At 40.7% G+C, this 21,315-nt stretch overlaps 2 protein-coding genes across 2 annotated transcripts; one reads left to right on the top strand and one right to left on the bottom strand.

Annotated features, from left to right (window-relative positions):
• The first annotated feature begins 1,043 nt into the window (after nt 1-1,043).
• Nucleotides 1,044-11,921, top strand: znf410 (zinc finger protein 410). Its single transcript, XM_042391192.1, has 12 exons — nt 1,044-1,153; nt 1,495-1,583; nt 1,666-1,717; nt 1,812-1,947; nt 3,154-3,339; nt 4,101-4,322; nt 6,587-6,746; nt 7,487-7,668; nt 8,264-8,353; nt 8,522-8,641; nt 9,778-9,897; nt 11,131-11,921. Exons 3-12 carry the CDS (start codon nt 1,685-1,687, stop codon nt 11,229-11,231), a joined length of 1,350 nt encoding a protein of 449 aa, XP_042247126.1. The 5' UTR covers nt 1,044-1,153; nt 1,495-1,583; nt 1,666-1,684; the 3' UTR covers nt 11,232-11,921.
• Nucleotides 11,922-11,961: 40 nt separating this feature from the next.
• On the bottom strand, nt 11,962-21,227 carry LOC121882323 (ectonucleoside triphosphate diphosphohydrolase 5-like). Its single transcript, XM_042390496.1, has 14 exons — nt 21,101-21,227; nt 18,244-18,476; nt 17,007-17,086; nt 16,601-16,744; nt 16,009-16,084; nt 15,487-15,522; nt 15,097-15,185; nt 14,926-15,008; nt 14,587-14,648; nt 14,128-14,229; nt 13,643-13,786; nt 13,279-13,335; nt 12,960-13,075; nt 11,962-12,494 (listed from the first exon to the last, which is right to left on the bottom strand). Exons 2-14 carry the CDS (start codon nt 18,467-18,469, stop codon nt 12,411-12,413), a joined length of 1,299 nt encoding a protein of 432 aa, XP_042246430.1. The 5' UTR covers nt 18,470-18,476; nt 21,101-21,227; the 3' UTR covers nt 11,962-12,410.
• Nucleotides 21,228-21,315: the final 88 nt, after the last annotated feature.

Raw genomic sequence — 21,315 nt, 5'->3', positions numbered from 1 at the left:
TTGAAAGGATTAACAGTTCAATCTCTACAGTACACTTTCCCTTAATAAAGCTTTAATTAAATAATTAAATCTTTAGATTAAGGTCTTTGGTGGATTGCAAATGTCATGGCAAGGGAAAGTGTGACTATAAAGGCCTTGTACGTGCACATTGGTGTTTTCACTTCTTCTCATTAGAATAGATCCTAAACTCTTTTAAAACAGGCTTAAAAACCTTTTTATTCAGGAAGGCTTTTTCATCTTAACTCTTGTTATTTTCTTGATATGTTTTTAATGCTGTCGCACTTTGAGATTCACTGCGAATGAAATGTGCAGTACAAATTAAATGCATTATTATTATCATTATTATTATTATCTCTGCTCAGGTTAAAGTTATGCTGGCCTATGCTGGAAACTGTTATGTTACCAAACTTAATGTACATATAAAAATGATAAAGGTGGCAGTTGTGGTGCAATAAAAGTAACAGGGTTTCACTAATAAAGAGACCCAAAAATTCCATAACAGCAGGACCCAGATATTTCTCAGGTCACTTAGCTCCAGAATAAACAGCTGACCTCCTGACCCCCTACGAGCCTGAATGCAACCTGAGATCCTCTGGCAGGTCATTTCTGGCCAGTCTTCAATCAAACCTAAAAACTAAAGGTGACACTGCCTTTTCTGTTCAGGCCCCTCAGTTGTGTAATGACCTGCCAGAGGAGATCAGGGAAGGCAACACATTGTCTTCTTTTAAAAACTCAATATTTTAGACTTTTTATTGATTTAACTATTCATTTTATTATGTTATGTTTTTTTAATTTTATGCAAAGCACTCTGTAACTTGTTTGTTGAAAAGCGCTATATAAACAAAGGTATTATTATTATTATTTCTGTATACCTACAGCACATTTTCTTTCAGTTTTTAAGGTATTTGGAGCAGGATGTTTATTTATGTATTGTGACTAAAGGGCAATAACGCCCAATTTTATCCAACATTGAAATGCAGTGTCCAGTCTTTAACCACTGGATGTCAGTGATGATGCAGACAGAAAAAAAAAACGCGCATGTGCTTTACTTGTTCCTGCAGAGACTCCGTAGAGCAAACCTGCTGCTGCTCTGTTTTGAGACAATTATCCAGCTGCTCTCACGCTGTAGCGCAATTACACAACGAGTTGCGAGGTAAACCATTTAATTTCACGTCGCTGAGCATTTAAATATGATTAAATACATCCACCGTGTGTCGTCAGCGGCCAGGCTTTGACACCGGGCTGCTAACTTACGTGTAGCCCCGGTGGCTAGTTTGGTAACTGCTAACCTTGCTAGCTAATAAGTTAACTAGCCAGTCTGTCGAGTACCGACGGTGCTGTCGAGCTTTAGCTACATTTAGCTGTATTGTTTGACCGGCTAGTTTAGGTTTATTGTCAATTAAACTTGTAAGAAGTCGTTGTCGTCTCGCAAAGTCAAGACGTTAGCTTGTAACTTGCCTTTTTGACGTTTTGTCCTGTGACGTTTGACCTCAGAGCCTCGGCGATGGTTTTGACTCAAAGATGACCGGCAACTCAAGCTTATGACCGACTGAGAATCTCACATTTAGCAGGTCACATTTGAGGTAAGTCTCGTTTTTATTAGACTTATAACTCAGAGGCAGTAGTAGCAATATGTGATGGTTACAGTTTGTTGTTCCTCTGCAGCTTCCACACAGGGTGACTCATGCTTTCTGATGAGCTTGACTCCAAACCAGAGGTAAGCTTTCCATCATCGTGCATCATCTTTATGACAGATGTGGTGGACTCTGTTGTGACTAGTCCTGTCTCACTGTCCTGTTTTCTGCTCTTAGCTGCTGGTGCAGTTTGTGCAGAACGCATCCATCCCGCTGGTGCAGGGATTGGAGGACTCCGAGTCCAAACACTCCTCCTGCCTGCCTCTGCTGGCTGCAGCTGACAGCTCCCTGTGCAGCCAGCTGGAGCTCACAGGTCAGCAGCCACTCACTGCTCCAGGCTCTTGTCATGTCCATCACAGGTCAAACAACTAGCTGTGGTATCCGGAGCTCACTCATTTTTTATAGTCACTACTCATTTTAGATTCTTTACACTTTGTGGGTGGCTGCATTGTTGACAGATTTCCACTCTGACTAGTATAACAAGTAAGGTTTGGAATTTGCTGAGTAAATGACAATATATTTAAATATTTACAGATGATTCTGCAATATGCAGTGAATGCCATGACAGTTGTCTCTGCTACATAACACTATCTGTGTCACTGAAGACAAAAATATAACAGTTGTCTTTGATTTATTTACTGCATCTTGATGGGCAATATTTGTAGCGAGGGAAGGCTACTTCTCTGTCATGCAGTTAGACAATTTTTAAATTTTTCTAAATAATGAAGTTGAACAGAGTGGTAAGAAATGTCATTATTTAGTAGATAGATAAGAGAAAATCAACAACACAGAAACTTTGAATCTGGATCTGCTTCAAAATGCAGAAAGTAACAGACAATTATGGACTAAAAATGTTTTTTTCAAGTGTAAAAATTTACAAGAAGATAATGAAAATGTTCAATTTTGTAATGTAAAGTAAGAGTTTAAAAACAAAATCCCAATTGAGAAACCTGCATTTGTTCATTTATATAGAGAGTTCCTCACAGTATTCCAGCTTTGTGAATATTCTTTTTGTTTCAGGAGATGTGAAGAGATTCTGCTGAGATTTGAATCAGTGTTTCATTGCTTTCAATCCTCCTTTGTTAAATATGTTCTGACAAGCTTCACATGACTCTGCTGTGGAAAAGAGGGGTATTAAAGTAGATTTCTTGCTTGTGTGTGTGATTCCCTGGAAATGCTCTTTGAAAAAACAGTGCATATTTGACAGTGTAGATAAAGCAAGTCATAAATACTTGATGTGTTTATATATTTTGAAGTCACTCTGTGTGGTTTTCTTTAAGCAAGCACAGCAATGTTTATTCAGTGTTTCTCATCAAAATGCATCCATAAGACCTAACAAATGCATCGTATAACATTTGCAAAGTTATGTTATCATACTCTTTGGTACAGTTTACACTCCTGTCCTTAAACACTGTGACCTTATTATACCTACCAAACAGTCTAAATCATATTCTTTTTGCAGATAAGGTGCATAATGTTATTCAAGACAAAAACTAACAAGCACTGACTTGCTCCTCAGACGGAGGCCTGAGCCATGAGCCTGAGAGTTCTCCCTCCCTGTCGGAGTTTGGGGGGGTGTCACAGCGAAGCCCTTTAGTGGTGCAGACACACAATCACCCTCGGGCCTCACCCAGCCCCCCACCCATCCTCCATGACCTGCAACAGTCAGACAGCACTTCCTACGTCCTGCTGAACCTCGCAAAGGGTAAGGAACACTAAAACAATAACCGATCAACCATTCAGACATGCCAGAGTCTGAAACTTACACCTACCAAGCAGAAATCACTTTCCATGTGAAACTGTTGAATTGTTACACAGTTAAATGTTAGAGGAAAGTAGTAATTGGTATTTTTTTGTTGTCTGTCTCTGATGAATTGCGAACATCATTTTAAAAAAGATGAGAAAGTTTTACATTAAAACTATCAATCTGCTCTTGTTTCTGTACTTTTTGCTTCACATGACACTTGATTTTACACACAACATGACACTGAAAAGAAATTGGGTGACACATTTTCTTTAAAAAAAAACAAACAAAAAAAATGATTTTGGCTGGATGAAAGGATCCTTGGCAGGCACGTTCTCTTGATTCATCAGGCTTTGGCAGGAGAGCCAAAAAATAAATTTTGGTCTCCTGACATACACCTTTTTGTGAAGTAAGCAGTGCAAAGGTTAGAAAAGACTTCTCAGGAGACAGAATCACTTTCTGTCTATTGTTAGATTAGACTCAAATCTTGGAGAAAGAAAATGTTTTTAGAGCGTGTTTGTGTGTCTTTTGGCCAGCGTCCTCTCATCCCCCCCAAAATAAACCCATAACCTCAAACTCTCAGAGCGTGATGTGAGGACAATAATAAATTCACAATGTGACCTAGAGGAGCTCTGGCCAGTGATGAGCTTGCAGAATATTTCATCGGCCTCGAATTCCTTGTTTCATGATGATTCTCCCCCCCGCCTTTTCTTCCCTCTCAGGCATTACAGCCTCCTCAGAGTCCCTGATCTTCGCCGCAGATGGCGCTGGGGAGGATGACGATGAAGGGGTCTCATCGGGGGACTACGGGATAGATGGCAGTGCTCCCTGGTATCTGCGGGTGCAGGAGCTGGCACATGACAGCCTGATTGCTGCCACACGGGCACAGCTTGCTAGAGATGCCAAGGCCAGCCTGGATGCTAGAACTGCAAGTGTCAGTAACGGTAAAGTCACTTTGTTGTATCAACTCCAGCAAAAATGAGAGGTCTTTTGAACTAGAAAGCCAAAAAATACTATTAGTAATGTATTTTTTTATGTTAGAAGATGACCAAAGACTCTCCAGATTTATAGTGTTGTTTTTCACAAACACGATCACCAATGTGTGAATTGCTGGTGGTGTGTGAAATACAGCCAGCTGCAATGTAATGTCAAGTTTGAGACTAAAATGTTAAAAAAACAGAGAAAGTGAAATTTAAAAATGCCTGTGTATAGGAGGACGGCATCCGCTGGTCTACTTAATTCAGGCATCAAAGACAAAGAAGAGAAATGAGGTCAGTGACGAGATGAAAATGTAGTGAAATCCGCACCAACTGAAACCCTTCTCATCATACGTCTCTAAATGAAAAATGAATTTATAGCTTTGTCTAGATGGATTTATAAGTCTGACTGCAGATATCCAGTGGAGTGGTAAATGCCATGTTATCATGAAACATCAATTCACGCACTAATACATATGGCTGTGCTGTGTCCGTGACGATTTAATGCGCATTTAGTCATAAGAATAATGCAGAGCTGAGAGAGGGAGAGAGAGAGAGAGAGAGAGAGAGACCTCAAGGCTGCAGTGACAAGAAAGACAGACACAGGTTTAACTTGGACAACAGGAAAGACGAGTCGCAGTAACCATGAAGACAAGGAAGAAGAGAAGCGAGTCGATAAAATATATAAAAATAAGAAAGAAGGTTGGTTGGTCTTTATATCAGCTGTTAAAAGTTGATAAACGGGCTTCCCTTGTAGAATTTGTGATTCCCTTAAAACGTTACTAAACTCAAAGTAATGTCTTAATCCGCTGCTTGCTTAGTGAAAGCTATCCTTCGTCTCATCTCACAGTACTGTACAGCTCTCTGCTCTGAGACATTTCTCTCCTGCAGCACAGAGTGTTGCCGTAGAAAGCTGTTGACCCGCAGCAGGAGTCAGGACTACATTACATCCCGGTTTAACTTCTCTCCACAGGCGGCCTGTTAAATAAAGAATTCACCCATGACTTTCAAGGCTCCCTGACTCCTAGCTACATCTCTGATCTCTGAACCCCTGTCTGAGGCAAATTGCAGCTGCAGGTTTTTCTCTCATCTTGCCTGAGTTCAGTTCCTCACATCCCAACCCGGTTCTGTTTTCTGTGGTGTATGAACTTGTACTTTATATGTTGCTGTAATAGCTTTGCTGCAAATTGCTATTTACATCAAGTTAGATAGACTATCGGTGACTTTAATGTCGCATGTATTTTCTATTTTTACATATGGAGAAAATCTACTTCAGTGCCTCCTTTATTTTCTCAATCCATTCGTTTAGTCTATAAAATGGCAGAAAATAGTGAAAAATGCCCGTTATAATGTCTAACATCCCATGGAGTTGTCTTCACATGTCTTGTTTTATCTGATCAACAGTCTAAAATCCATAGAAATTAAGTTTACTATCATGTGTGACACAGAAATGCTTAAAATTCTCAAATTTGAGAAGCAGCAACCGACAAAACTGTGACAACTTTGATTAACAAAATGACTAAAATGATTATTTGAATATCAAAATAGTTGCTGATAAATTTTCTGTCAATCGACTAGTTGTTGCAGCTCTACTCACGTTATTTTATAACCTAATTTAAGTTCAGCTGGACTATTTTAGCACAGGTTCTTTTCCTTCCTCCTTCTGATTTCTCCACTTTTGTCCTTGACCTCATATTTCCATTAATGTCAAGTAAGAGTTTAATATTAAAAAAAAAAAAAAAAGGATCCAGCCCTGAATGTCTTTGACATGATCTCTTAAAACCAAAATGAAGCATTTTACACATAGTAGCACATTGAGGAATATTACTCTGTGCGAGTGTAAAGATCTTAAATGTCTACAGCAGGCGGATTGTAAGTGAAACTCCTCCATCTGTGCCAGTGTAAAGGCTGCCCTCCCACTGACCTGCATTAGATTAGACCAGTTTCCTTCAGCAGTGCAGTATCAGTTATAGGTGCATTACTGCTGGAAAGCTGTAAGCAAAATTGAGCCTGTTAAAGGCACTGAAAGCAGGAAGTGATGCGGGTTAAAAGGGAGTGATTGCATTCAGCTTTGGGTCGTTTTCTTCTGGCTGCAGTTGTTCACCAGGTCTCGGTCAGCCCCCGTTGACTTGCTTTTCTACAGCCGGGCTCCAGAGACCGGCCACCTGGCACTCCTGGATTGTTTTTCCCTCATAGCCCCCCCACTCACTTTCCTTTTTCCGGTTGCCTAGGCGACCACACACACAGCTTGCCGTCAGACGGGGAGAAGCGGGAGCTGCCGTCGCGGACCAGCCGCCCCGTCTCTAAGCAGATCCTCCGCTGCTCGTTTGAAGGTTGCTGCAGGACGTTCACCTGGCCAGCTCATCTCAAATACCATCTCAAAACTCACAGGTGAGACGTTCACACACAGCAGTGGAGGAAAATGATTCGGGCAGTCGTCCCAACAAGATACCCATTGCCAAAGCATCGATATTAAACCCTGTCCAAGTCCTGGCTAGAAAATTGAAACTGAAAAATACTAGTTTCTGGTCATAATTATTATCATTTTAGCTTTTAACCATCACATGTGCAATCAAATCTTAGCTGCTGACTGAAAATTCAAAGATGTTTTTTCCTTTGAAGCCTAAAAGCAGCACAGATATTTGAACTGTGCCCCTGAAGAATCGGATGAGATGCCTCATTTAAACACAAGGCTTCTAATTCATATGTATGAAAGTGATGCAGGTGTTTTGTCATATACACCAAACTCTCAAGTGATGCATACAGTGATATTAGTGGCAGAAAACTGTGTAACATTTCACCTGGAAACAGGTTTCCATCCAGCTTAAGTGTCCTTCACTAAGACACTATCAGTTTCACCTCCAGGGCAACTGTTCTTCTCTATTATGGTGAAAAAAATGTATCTTATTGATATTAGTGGTATTTCTCAGCTCACACAGGTCATTTGTGGTGAAGGCAAACAGCTGAGACTCAGAAAAAAGTGTGTATTTTTACTGCAGAAGCTCTGTTATCATCAGTGTAGGGAATCTCTTTGCGGTCATCCCTGTTTGACCTTGTGGTTCGATGCTGCAAATGAAACATGCGCACAGGAGACACCAAGTCTTTTTTTTTTTGCTCGTCTTGGCTTCTAGGAACGACCGAATGTTCAGGTGCGGCGCCGAAGGCTGCGGGAAGAGCTTCTACGTGCTGCAGAGGCTGCAGGTTCACATGAGAACTCACAACGGCGAGAAGCCCTTCATCTGCAAGGAGAAGAACTGTGGCAAGAAGTTCACCACCGCCGGAAACTTGAAGAACCACAGACGCATACACACAGGTAGGGAGCAGGAGATACCCGCATATAAAAAGGCCAAACGCTGGAAGCAATAACTGACTCAGGCCGTCCGGTCATTTAATGCTTCCTTGGTGCAGTCAAGGCTGTAGATTTGAAGAGTCAGCAGCTCTAGCGCCTCCATTTCACTGCTGCAATGACTAACAGGACTCTGTCATATTTTATTTAGGGTGACATTAAGATTTTTGATGGCCTGTTCCACAGTCTGCTCCTTCTATCTGGGGACCGGTTAGCAGACCAGCTTCACTATAAAGTGTTTATATTTTGCTCAAGTCTGGAAGAACAGCTTTCTATGAGCTATAATATCCACTCAGTGTGAGGAAATTGTGTTAAATTTTTTACGTTATTCTTCGTCAGAATAGGTCAGCTTATCACCACAGGTTCAAAAATGAGCTGTGTTGCCAGTTTGATGCAGCTACTAGAGTGTGTTGGGCCATTAAAATGACTTTTAACATATGTACATGTGATGAATTCAGAGTTTACTATGTTAAGTTTTTCTGTTGTGGAGTTAAACAGAATCTGTGTGTGTGTGTGTGTGTGTGTGTGTGTGTGTGTGTGTGTGGTGGGTGGCTGCTTCCAGGAGAGAAGCCTTTCCTATGTGAAGCAGATGGTTGTGGGCGATCCTTCGCAGAGTATTCCAGTCTACGGAAACATATGCTCGTACATTCTGGTGAGTGGGACAGAGTTAACAGCTGCCCAGCTGAGCTCTGTTTGTAATTGGTGTTCTACAGATAGAATATATCAGCATGTAAAAAGATGTATACTGTATCAGTTCAGAGGGGAACACAAGGGAAACGTGTTTTTATGTTTTCTTCATATGTTTGTGTGTGTTTCCCAGGTGAGAAGCCTCATCACTGCGGGATCTGTGGGAAGACTTTCTCTCAGTCCGGCAGCAGGAACGTCCACATGAGGAAGAGACACGGAGAGGAGGGGCTCAGCAATGAAAGCAGAGAAACAGGTCTTTCTCTACACATTATCTTTTTCTCACACACTCCCTGTGTGGTAGGTGGTTATGTTAATCCTTGGATTATGTAGCTGCAAGCTGCCCATACATTTTAAAATGTGCATAGAGATGGTGTTGGTTGAGTTACATTTAGGAACATTTCTTGAATTATTAATAACTCCTAGCGCTTAAAAAAAAGTATCATTAAAATTTTTATTCTTCAAGGCCAGCAGCTAAATTGTTTTAGACTTGAACATATCTTTGAAAAAGCAGAGACAGCACAACTCTGCCGCAGAAATAGGCCTGTTAGGCGTCTTGTGATGGGGTCAGATTCTTCAGAGAAGTATGTAATCACTGAGTTAAAATGGCACAGTTACTCAAATTCATGTCTTCAAGCTTCCCTCGCCTTATTCAAATATGTGTTTTTTTTCCGTCACCTGACAAATTACTGAGATAAATAAGTGGATACTTGAGTCATTCTCCTGCTGTAGGAGATAATTTCTGTTGTGAGTTCACTCCTGCCACTATTCTTAAAATCGGTTTCTTATTGAGCTCCTTTTAATTCCAACATATGGACTAATTGTACAAAATCTGCTTAAATAATTTTTGTGTGTGTGAAACAATGAAAACAGACAGCACATTTGCCTCCTTGTCACATTTCTGTAGCAGCGGGGAAGCACCGCAGCTGAATCACCACAGAGGAAACGCTGCCAAAGCTCTAATTATAAACAGCAGATTTATTCGGGTCAGCCTCCCCAAAGAGGCTGGTCTTTTGTAAAAGCAGAGCAGAGGAAGAAGCGGCTTCGCAGCAGAGGGGGTAGTACTGTGTTATTTATACATAACTGAGTTACTGGATGAATTATTAAAATGACGGTGTAGGAGTAACTACAGTCCTAAAAACAAATTTTCACACAAGGCTCAAAAGGTAATGTAGAAAGTTAGCGATGAAAATTTCAGGTTGGAATTGAGCAATGATCTCTTAGACTCACAACCAACATCGGACCAACATAAAGGTCACGGATTAAGGTGTTGTACGCCGAGTTGACCCGCTTTTCTCGAGCAAGACTTACTGGCTTGAGAAAAGGCAGTTAGGCCACCGACAGGAGTTCCACAGTGTTCAATGCTGTCAAGCGTGTGTTATGTGTTGACAGGTGAGGCTCTGACACAAAGCAGCCTGCTGGAGGCAGACGGCGAGAACGGAGACAGTATGGTCACCATGACAACAACGGTGGAACCCATGAATCTTCATCATGCTATGCTGAGATCACCAGGTAGGCGTCAGCACATGTACGACAGTGCTAACACAATACACAGGAGGCGGACAAAATAACAAACATCTGTAGCAAACTCTCATTTTATTTAAGCTCATAATTGTTGTGTTAATGTGAAAGGTGCTGATTCAGCGGGGTGACTCCTGAGGGAGGTAGTTTGTGGTGTTGCTAATGTCCCGTTTAGTGTTTTCCAATTGCTATTGATGACGCTCGGCAGCCCAGTTAATCTGTGTTTATCATTAGTTCTCATGACTTTGAGACTTTTTGAATAATGAACCTGCTACTCAGGCAGCAGCTATCTGACGTCTTTCTATTGTCACTGTGTAATTTGCCTTATGTTGACAATTTTTCAAATGATGACCAACTAAAGTAAAACAGACAATTTATTGGTATTCAACTTAACTGGTGTGTAACTGCCTTTTGTAATTCTGATTTACATCTTGCAAAAAAAAAAAACAGGTTAAGGGCTGAAACTCACTGAACAGGGTATCTATGCAATACAGCAAAAAAAAAAAAAAAGTGACCAGATTTCAGTCAACACCTCTGACAGTCTCAATAAATAACACATGGAAAAAAACTGATGATACTCCGTGTGCAGCAGTGCTTCTCTCCTGGGTGCCAGCTGATGTAGGGCAAATACAGTAAATCAAAAAAAAAGTATTCCAGTGCAGACACCAGGATATTAGGATTGACACTATTTTATTAACGGGTTACATTAAAAAACAAAAGGAGTGTACTATGCATTTCGCAACTTGCTTTATCAGATTTGCTGAGAGTGAAAATAGTGTCAGTCTTAATATCCTGGTGTGCACTTTTTTAAAATAACAAATGGACTTTTACTTAATTGGTTTTTACTCCCGTTGTGTTGTTTTGTCCACCTCTTGTAGTAATACATGGCTAAGCCCCCTGTGGACTACTACTTTTACTTTGAATACTTTTTATAGGTTCTGTATTTTGAGTGTCTTTGCGTGTCCTCCAGTTTTTCCTAAATTGGCCTGTCAGCATTAAAACCAAACGGCAATAACCAGAAGAAAGCTTGCAGAAACTCAAGGTCAAATATATTAGTAGAGGTTTCTGCCCTGAAAGGATTTTAGAAGTGTTTCATCTCATGATTATAGCCGACCCCGACTGTAGGTACGTACAGGTTGACAGGTGTCTCGCTATCAGACAGTATTTTTTGTTACCAGGTAGTTTCTCCTCTTTGAATTTGGTGTTTGCGTTCCCTCCCTTCAGGCTCTGCAGACTCGGTGGTAGTTCTCTCTCAGCCACATGAACTGGTGACCATGACGACCGATGGCCATACATATGGAGAAGATGTGGTGGCGCTGCTCTAGTCTGCCATCATGAAGTCTGTCACACACTGCCAATTTCAGCAGCATCAGACTGACAGTCAGTGGACTAAACCGACACATCCATCTGTAAATAGATTAATCACCGACTTTGACCCCTGTAGATATTTGTAATTAGCAGCCAACGATGGTTTTATTTTGACAAGTGTGAAATGGCAAAGTTTGTACAAACAACTTTTTTCCTCAAGTTTTTGAAAACAAATACTCCCAAAGAAATAACTGAGACGGGTTTAAAAGTTTATGAAAATAATGTCCATTTATTATGTGCATTATCATTGTAAACAGACGTCTGTGGTTGATATTCAGTGATATTCTCTCTGGAAAATGAATGCCACTTATTTTTATCCAAAACTTCGATGGCTCTTATGATCAACTGTCAAAATGTACCAGACACATGTATACCCCCTTTATAACATTACTAAAAACACAGCATGGAAAACTGCTAAAGCACAGTATATCCCATTGCTGCATGTAAACACTGGTCATTCCCAGCTGAGGCCACTTTGTTTATCAGCCTGAGTAAAACACAAAAACATCCATCTCAAACAAATAGTGCATCCAGTAACGCCCAAAACTGCATTAAGGATCAGTGTGTAAGGTTTAGTGGCATCTAGTGGACTGGACTTGGCATAAATCAAATATAATATTCATAAGTATGTTTTAATTAATGTATAATCACCTGAAAATAAGAATCATTGTGTTTCTGTTACCTTAGAATGAGACCTTTATATCTACATAGGGAGTGGGTCCCCTTCCACGGGGGCCACCATGTTTCTACAGTAGCCCAGAGCAGACAAACCAAACGCTGGTTCTAGCCCCTGTAGATTCTCCTACACGCCGGGAGGGGAGGGCAGGGGTCGTCCGATGGTTGCAATCTCCAACCTCACTGCTAGATGCCACTAAATCCTACACACTGGTCCTTTTAACTGTGTGTTATTCAAATGTCAAATTCCAGTGCGTCACTTGTTCTCTGAGTAAGGCAACACATTGCTCATTTACAGCTCAATGTATTAACACTTTAGAATAATTGCTTTTTAAAAGAAATAAAGAATTACTCATGAGGTTAGTTCTGTCCTTATGACACAAACAGCAGATGTCTGGGCCTGTTAGATAAGGTAGTGTGGATTTACTCGTGTTTGTTAATGAGCACCACCTCCCTTCTCCTTAGTGGATCTTCAGGTTGTGGAAGTGGTCCAATGTGGCGCCTAAAGCCCAGCTTGCCTCCACGTTGTTCACTTTCTTGGTCAGCTAGGAAGGGAGAAAAAAAACCCCCAACACCAAATCACTCAAATGCCTTTTGTATTTATTGAAATAAAAAAGTAACATGATACTTGTGTGATTTTTCTTTTTTTTCATCTACGTTATGACAGAGGGCCAGTATTTTACTCATTATGAATCTTAAAGATCCTGCAAGCAGCTTATTTTTCATATGTGAACTTTTTAAAAGTGAGAATTATATTCTTCTGAAGGTCATGGCTGACTTTTTGTCTGGCTCTAGTTTGGTGTTTGATGGCTCTGGCTTAATTAATCCTGTTTGTGTCTTTGAATGCCAGTTAACAGCTTGTGATTCATACAAAGACTCATCTAGACAACTTCAGGAAATGAGTAGTTGATTTCATAATACCCAACAACCTTTTGAAAAATGCTCCTTTCTGTCTTTATCTTTTCTAAGGCTGCAAAGCCTTTTTATTGTGTTGTGTAATGCTGCCTCACCTGCAGCACGGTGCTCTCCTTGAAGCCAAACCCATCCTTGAGTAGACAAGTGATGTAGGTCATGTCCATACACAGGAAAGGACTGATGGAAGGGTTCTTGGTCATCTTATTGCACACTGAGCAGACAAAAGGAAATCATGTTTTTCTTTTTTTTTAAGGTTGGATAATCAAGGCATCTGTATTCTACTGTGAGGATGAGGGCAGGATTTCTGAGGTTCAGACAATTGAGATGCACACTGTGTCTAAAGCACAGGAAGCTGCAGATTGGTCATAATAACGACGCGTTGCCAAGTGTTTCAGGACTCTTTGCCAATCTCACCCTCTTTAGCTCTCTTCTTGAAGTCTCTGACCTCCAGCATCCCTCCCTGGACCCCATCTGCAACAAGAGGTGATTGAGGTCATCTTCTTCACATTTTAAAATGCTATACCATTCATTACGACAGCAGGTCCACATTTCCATAATACTAATAATAGAGCTTGTGCCCTTTCAGCTTAGACTGGCTGAGGATAGCAATTTCTCTAATAACTACACACCTATAGCTCATCAAATCCACTGAGATGGGTGCAGATGACTCACATTTCCCTGCCTCTGTCTAGTACTGGAATGGGTAATAACATCCTGCTGGGTCCGTATAATTATGTATGGTGTGTACAGAGGTGTGTGTGTGTGTGTGTGCACTAACCGATAAGGCCTGCATCCACAGCTCTGTCAAAGTAATATGAGAATGCATAGAATACGTTGCTGTCTTCGCGCTCATACGGCTGGTGAATAATTCCCTTCACCACCTTAAGTACTTCCTGATAACAGAGCTTGTATCCTGCATAACCTGGAGAAGAAACAGAGACAGCGGTGTAAATTTTGCATCGTACGTTGGAACGTTATGAAATGATGTGTAATCCAAGTAAATCCATTTTAACGGGTTTTGCAAACATTACTGCTAATGTTTGATTGCCGTCACTAAATCTTCTGTCATGTATATTAGTCAAATCTGCCACCTAACCTCATTCGCTCAAGATGTTTGTAGTCTGCTAAATTTCTTGGTTCAATTCATGTGCGAGGAAAAGTCAAAGGGAACATTTGAAGGACAATTCTAAGTATTCTTCTCCGCAAACAGTACATTTGGATTTATTCTGTTCAAGACAATAATACCAAAAGCAAACATTGTACCATCTGGGTCTCCGCTCACTTGATAGGTTAGCCCTCCAAAGCTCCATTCATCCTGAAACTTCTTTGGCAGGCAGGAACTTTTGAAAACTCGCCACTCCAAACCTGTGATACAACAGACACGTTTAATCTGACTGGCTCAACAGCCTCACACATGATCACCATGATCTGAGACTAAACAACTCACGCAGTCACAAACACTATTTACTCAGAAGCCCTTTGGTGATTCATCACAGTGTCTCACTTGTCTCAAATGTTCATTAGAAAGGAAGTAAAAAACATCTATCTTTCGTTACCTCCTCCTCAGTATTTGGAGGGAGGGAAAAAAAAAACATCTGAGAGCACTTGGATAACTGACTCATTGTTGTGTCTCAGTATCCTTCAGAGACACACTCAGGATGAACAAGACTGACCCACAGCTAATGGCAACAGAGAACCTTTTCTTCATGTACAGCACAGTACCTTCTGCACCCAAAGCGCCCAGTGTGGCCAGTCGCGCTGCCATCAGTCCATTTCCCAGGTAACTGGAGGAAGTAAAAGGATTGTCACAAAACCAAGCAGGAACAGAGTGTGTATGTAACAAATCAATCATTCAGAAAATAGGCAGGCAGCATTTTGTTGGCCTATTATTCACATCCTACTGACTAAATAGAACAAAATGTCCTAGTCACACACAGTATTATGGAACTTAACTTACATAAAGATTAAATCAGGGATGAATATGATGTAGTCAAATACAAAATATAAAACTGGTATGTTTTATGACAGTCTATTACAGTAAATCCGCATAAATTATGTTACCTATGAGTGTACAGTTCAAATGATGAGTTCAAGAAGTCAAATCTGGCAACGTAATCAGCAACAGGAACACTTTCAATGGTTTTCTACAGTGGAATATAGAGGACATAGTAGATTACACATCATAAAACGGCTCAATTTAAATAGTCTAAACATGCAAACAAACAAACTAACCCTCAGCTTTGGCAGGAATGTGATCTGCGTAGATCCTCCTCCCAAATCCAAGATTCCCACTGTCTTTTTGGTTTGTGCGTACAGGTGACCTGAAAACATTTCCTTCTTTAATCCGGCAACCGCCACAAACAAGACCTAATCAGTTATACTTTAGATGCTATCTTCAAAAGGTCTGTTTGGCACAGATGTGCAACCCAAAAGTAGAAAATCCCAGCGCTGAGCCTGATAGATCAGAAGATCAGAGCAATCTCCTTTAGGTAACGAAATCGTAGCTGTGTGCGTTCAGCCTCCTATTTGTGAACACGCGTCTATAATTAGACAAATTCAGACAGAGTAAAACTTAAGATATACAGTAGCTGAGCTCAGAAAACACAATATACAGTTACTCACCTGTCAGAAAGTTCACAGATATCCAAGCCAGGATTCCTACCAAGAAACAGAAAACAGTGATTTCAGGCAGAATGTACAAGTTCATTTAAGAAAAGCTGACAACAAATTTTCACTGAAATTACAATGGTTACAGCATACACAAACACAAGTGCAAACACGTGAGTAAGAGCTACAATTCTAAAAACAAGGTAGAAATGCTGACAAATCAATTACACCGTAGCCTTACATATGGCTTAACATTTTTTTTCTCACCACATAATTACAACCTTTTAGGTCACAACAACTTTGTGGTGAAAAGCTATTTCATTTTCTCAAGTGTCATCATAAAAGATAATCTACTGCAATTTAGGTAAATGTCTTCAGTAAAACAGAAAAACAATAAACACAGAAATTGCACAGCACACTAAAACTAAAGCAGAAGGATGACTGATGCCACCTACGACGCACTTCAGAGAGAGCACGAGTGGCTGTGATAAGTGACGAACGAGCTGCTTGGCGGGGCGGAGGGTGGGCAGACGTTACCTTCATTTGTGCCGTCCATTATGCTGACGCTGTTGTCTAAGACCAAAAAAGGAGATTCATCAAACACGTGTTGAACCTGAGGAGGAAAAAGGAAGAGAGGGAGGAGGAGGAGGATGAATGAGAGAGAGGGAGAAAGAGAGCATAAGGGAGCCAAGGAAAGCAGTGGAGAAATGGCCTTAATGTTATCTACTGTAATGGTAGCTCATCCAGAGGTGCCCTCCGCTTGAAGGGATTAATTAATTCCCTCAAGGGGATTAATAAAGTGCCATTTATCTTCCAAGGTGCCCCAGGGCCATCCATTACTATCTTATCCCTTCCGCAAGAGCCTTCTGCACTAAGCTCACACCTCTCTGATAACAATACTTTTCCTCTTGTTTCTGTATCACCTGCCATATCACTGGAAATGTTCTTTCCTTTTCTGCCTGGATAAGAGGTTGTGCTTTCCCTTGAAAGAGTCAGACGATGTAGCGACTTCTAACTCCCCTACGTTGGAAGAAACGCATGCACGCTTTACAGAAATTTAGGATTATGTGACAACAACCTGAGAGATCACAGTCGTATCTCATGTTTCAGTATTAGTGGACTCTTTTACCTGGTCCAGAAGACCCTGGGCTTTCTCTGCGGTCAGCAGTCGAAGTCCGGCTGTGGCTCTGAGGACCACTGGAGTCCTCTTCCACTCCAGGCGAGGCACAGTCTTCTTGGCCACCTTCAACAACATCCTCACTGTGTGTCCAGCCTTTAAAAACAGAGACAATGATCAGCACAGCATTGAACTGTCTTTTGACAAAGGGGTGACTTGTTAAAGTTGAGAAAACATTTCAAGTATTATGTATCATTTGCGGCTGTGCTGCATCTTCACTTGTTTGTCTGCTTGCTTTCATTAGCAATGTGATTCCCCACAGAGGGAGGCTATTGGCAGCGTTTCTGAACACAGTGTAGAGCCAGCGGACATTCTCCTTCGGCTCAATATAATTGATTAGATTTGACAATGAACTCACCATTTCAGGGGAGTCAGCATATGCCGACAAACCAGGCTTTATGGAATGGAACATCTCATTGTCCAAAACAGGCAGCTCCTCTATAAAGATACAAGATCCACCCACATCAAATATGTAGCAGCTATTAAAAGCATTAAGAGGCATAAATCTGCTTAGCATACATACGCAAAATATATCCCCTTATTCAAGATTAGGCATGTTGGCTTGACAAAATAGGATTACTAAAAAGTAAATGGAGTCAAGTATAACCTATGTCCCCTGAAGTAAGAATTTGTAGGTTTTTACAGAACTGAGCGGCTGTGAGAGAAAAGCAGAGAAAAGGCAGAGAGAAAGGGCTGGGTATCGATTTGATTCACAAAGTCCCAATTCGATTCAATTAGGGATATTTCACGTTACAATACCAATTTAGCTTGGATAGGAAAGAGATTCTCAGAGAACTAATGCTGTAAATTGTACAAGGAAAACTCTATCTGGTGCATTATTAAAAATATTAATGTTTACATTAAGAATTGACCCCAAAGCAGTTACATTAATGTACTTTTTATTTAACATGAACACACTACATCAGTCAACACAATATAGTGCAGCTCTACAGTCAATGAGTATTGAGTGACCAGACAGTGCTTTCTTTAGTACAGAGTGTAAACAACAACTTTAGATTTTAAATCGAATCACCAGGTAATTAGTGTAAATAAGGTGGCTACAAACATACCTACAGTAATGTAAACACCGCTAATACCTCAAGAAAACATAGGCTACATTTTACATACACGAGATCTGGCCACAAGATCTCGGATGACGAAATCTCGTGCGAGATCTTGTTCAACATGGCGTGAGCAGCTCTATTGAAGGCAACGCCAAGAATAAAGGCGGATGTCTGGATTGATTTCGGATTTAAAATCCACGGGGAAAATGCATATATTAAAAGATCAATCTCAGATTTTATAAATCAGTACCAGTAGAATTTAAATGAAGATCAATATGAATCGGAAAATCGATTTTTTTAACCCAACCCGGGCAGAGAGGTTACAAAACAGCTTGTTACTCTGCTGTTTGCATTGTAAATCAATTGGTCTTTTCAACTGTTTCACAGACCATGCCTATAAGGTGCATGTCATTCTTGCTGCAGTAAATACACCTATAATTTAAATTGTTTCTCCCCCTTGAAGCTGATATCCTAAAACCTACATGAGTAAAAGATCAGAGGGAAGCAGGTCAGAGTACTGCCCACCATTACCTGAGTCACTCTGGATGAAGGTGTAGACGTGGATGCGTGTCCCTGTGCTCCCTGCATCAAACATCACCGCGTAGAAGATGCGGCTGTGGTTTGCCGGGCGGCTGAGATTGGGAAGGATGTTCCTGATGCTGCTGGTCAGGTCCAGGAGAGACGTCATCACCTGGGCTCGGCTCGGCCCCGCGACAGAGAGCAGGACCAGGAGCAGCAGTGGCACGGTGGGCTTCATCTTCACTCTGGAGGATCAGCGGAGAACAACAGGTGTTCTTGTTACGGCAGCTGTTCTACAATTAACTTGTTCTGAGCTGCTCAAGAAAGCAGCTCAAACTGTCGCTGACTCGTATTGAGAGATGTTAAAACACAGAATGACTAATGACAGTAGAGAGAGACGCAATCAAGTTATTTACCAGGGTGTCAGACCACACCCCTTCACACTTTCTAACCAACCACAGAGACATAGCTCATGTCTGCTGAGTCAACTCCTGTGGACAATTTAGAAAATATCAGGATTTCATCATGTTGGACTTTAATCCTTTGATCAATACACTGCAACTTACGCATGTCTCCACATCCCTTTAATACACTCGGATATCTTTATATGAGGATTTATGATGTCTCAGTCACGCTCTGTTCTGATCCCGCTGACGTAGAAGATGAACGGACAGAGACGTACTGTCTGTGAATTACAATTTAAGTTTCAGACAATGAACTTGCGCTCTTGGGCAGAGAAAGTTGCATTTAAAAAAAAAAATGTAAATACAACAAATGGACACATAACTGTCTACAGCATGTCTTTACATTTACAGGACAGGCCTTTGCCAATTTATTCTTTATCTATCACGGAAATGTTTCGGAGGCTAAGTGGCATCTATAACTATAAATTAATTACTCAGCTTTTATTTGGCTATTACGAAAGGGGCATGATCCTCTGCGTAACTTTAAAATGAATCATTTCTGTACTGCTGCTGAGATTATTTTCATTTCTGGTCTGGATGTTTGCTCACTGGAAGCTGCTTTCTGTTAGGAAAGATAGAAACACTAAATGTCAAAACACATCAGCGTTCATTGATTCACAGAACCATCAGACATTTCAGTCTGCGTGCATTCCTCTGAGAGTGTGTATGTATGACTGGATGATGCCGACACTTGAAACCGTGAAGAAATAAAAGTGTCAAACATGATGCATGCGAGAAGAGCATGCAGATTTCTTGCTTAAAGTCTTGTTTGTCCTTTACTGGTTTTCCAGTCTCCAGTGACTGTTTCAATGTTAATAAATGGGACTTACAGTGTGGCTAGTGTGCTCTGAGGCAGAAAGGAGGGGTAAAGGGGAGCGTGTCAGCCTTGGAGAACATGAGAAACCTACATGATTTACCAAAATCACCTGTAATCCTGTTTATTGTCAGCATTAGTTGCTTGTAGGTTGTTATTTTTTTTAAATTGCCCCATTCCCATTTCTGTTTAAAGGCACTAGATACATGCAGCTGGGACTTTGCATCCTTAAATTCACACTTTAGGGCCTTATTAAAAATATGATCACATTGCTGCATAGTTGCAAACAGTACTGTCTGAGTGGTAATTGTCCTGTAAAACAAACACTGTGGATTGCATCTGTTAAAGGGCCACAAGAGTAAGTTCAACAAGGTTTTATAAAGTATTGGCCCCAAAGGTTTGGTAGAAGTTTAATGAGAGTTAAATCATGTAGAGATCATATCAGTGCTTTGGGTGTAATGGTTTAAGATGCTCATATCCTTGATCTTCCAGCAGCTGCCTCAGAGACAATGAATAAAAAAAAAACGCTTGCTGGCCAATGGAATCTTTTTTAATTAAATGTACTTTTAGTGTCGTGTTAGTAGCAATGAACCAGAAAACATTCGGCATATAAAAACCTAATGACTATAGTGTCCATAAAGTTAATAGTCCACTGGTTAAGGGGAGATTTAAGGGAAACATAGGCGGATTCACTGTTTTGTCACCACTTACAATTATGAAAGAGTGTTAGACATTGTAGCAAAAGCCTTAAAGCTGTTATTTTGCTTATGAAAACAGGAAAAAGGGGCGATTTCACTGCTTTTTCTCCCCATCAAGGCTACATTAGACCAGGTCTAGATCAAAAACCACTATACTTAGACTTGTCAAATCTGGATTAGATTGCCAATTAGATTCCAGAGACTCATTTAAACACAGTTTTAGATTTGTGAAACCTTCAATCTATTTGTGAAAACGGAAAAGGGGCGATTTCACTGGAAGAGAAAACTGTGAAATCGCCCTTTTTTCATAAGCAAATTAAAGGTTTCACATGTCTGAAAGTGGGTTTACATAGCGTTGAGGCTAGTTTTGTCCAACACTCTTTCATAAGTGTAAGTGGTTAAAATAAAAACAAAAAAACGGAGGACACGCTGCTAAAAATCCACATTTACGTTTATCTATCTAAGCTAACGTAACTTCAGCGTTTATGTTTTAGACAGCCGTTAGTGGCCGTTAATTTTAACGTAAACTCAACAGAGACTCTCTCTGTAGTTGATATTCCCTCACCATTTTTTCCCCAAGACTCTCCCACATTACAGAGACATCTATTTGTTAATTCTACTGTCATGCAACATAATTCACCACAGCTACAGTACGTTTCTTAGCTAACGCGAAGCTAACCGTCAATTAGCTACATTTCGAAGAAAGCTAAACTGTGAAGTCAATCAAGCTAGCGTTAGTTGCTAGCTGGTGCGTGTTACAGCCAGCAAGCTCCTCTAAGAAGCTTTAAAAAAAAGTTATAAAACTCCTGAAGGGTTCTCCACCGACAAAGAGCACACATTTGTAGCTGATTTAATGGGTGTTTTCAGGACGCTAAACACAGTTTCAGGCTCACCATGATGTCCGACTAGCAGCACTCTCCTCACGGCTAATTTGCAGTGACGTCATCACTACTGATAAAGTTGTTTTGCAGACAATCACAATGGGAACATTGCAGGTTGTGAATTGCTGAGCCAGAATAACTCAGTTTAAAACCTTACCACCTCATAAATCATCTCTCCAGATCATTTGGCATCGTTTAGATCCGCACCTTCTTTTGCTCTAATATAT

Source organism: Thunnus maccoyii, chromosome 17, assembly GCF_910596095.1.
Source record: "Thunnus maccoyii chromosome 17, fThuMac1.1, whole genome shotgun sequence".
Taxonomy (NCBI): Eukaryota; Metazoa; Chordata; class Actinopteri; order Scombriformes; family Scombridae; genus Thunnus; species Thunnus maccoyii.
The sequence above is the reverse complement of the archived record's forward strand: the minus strand, read 5'-3'. Positions and strand labels throughout refer to the sequence as shown.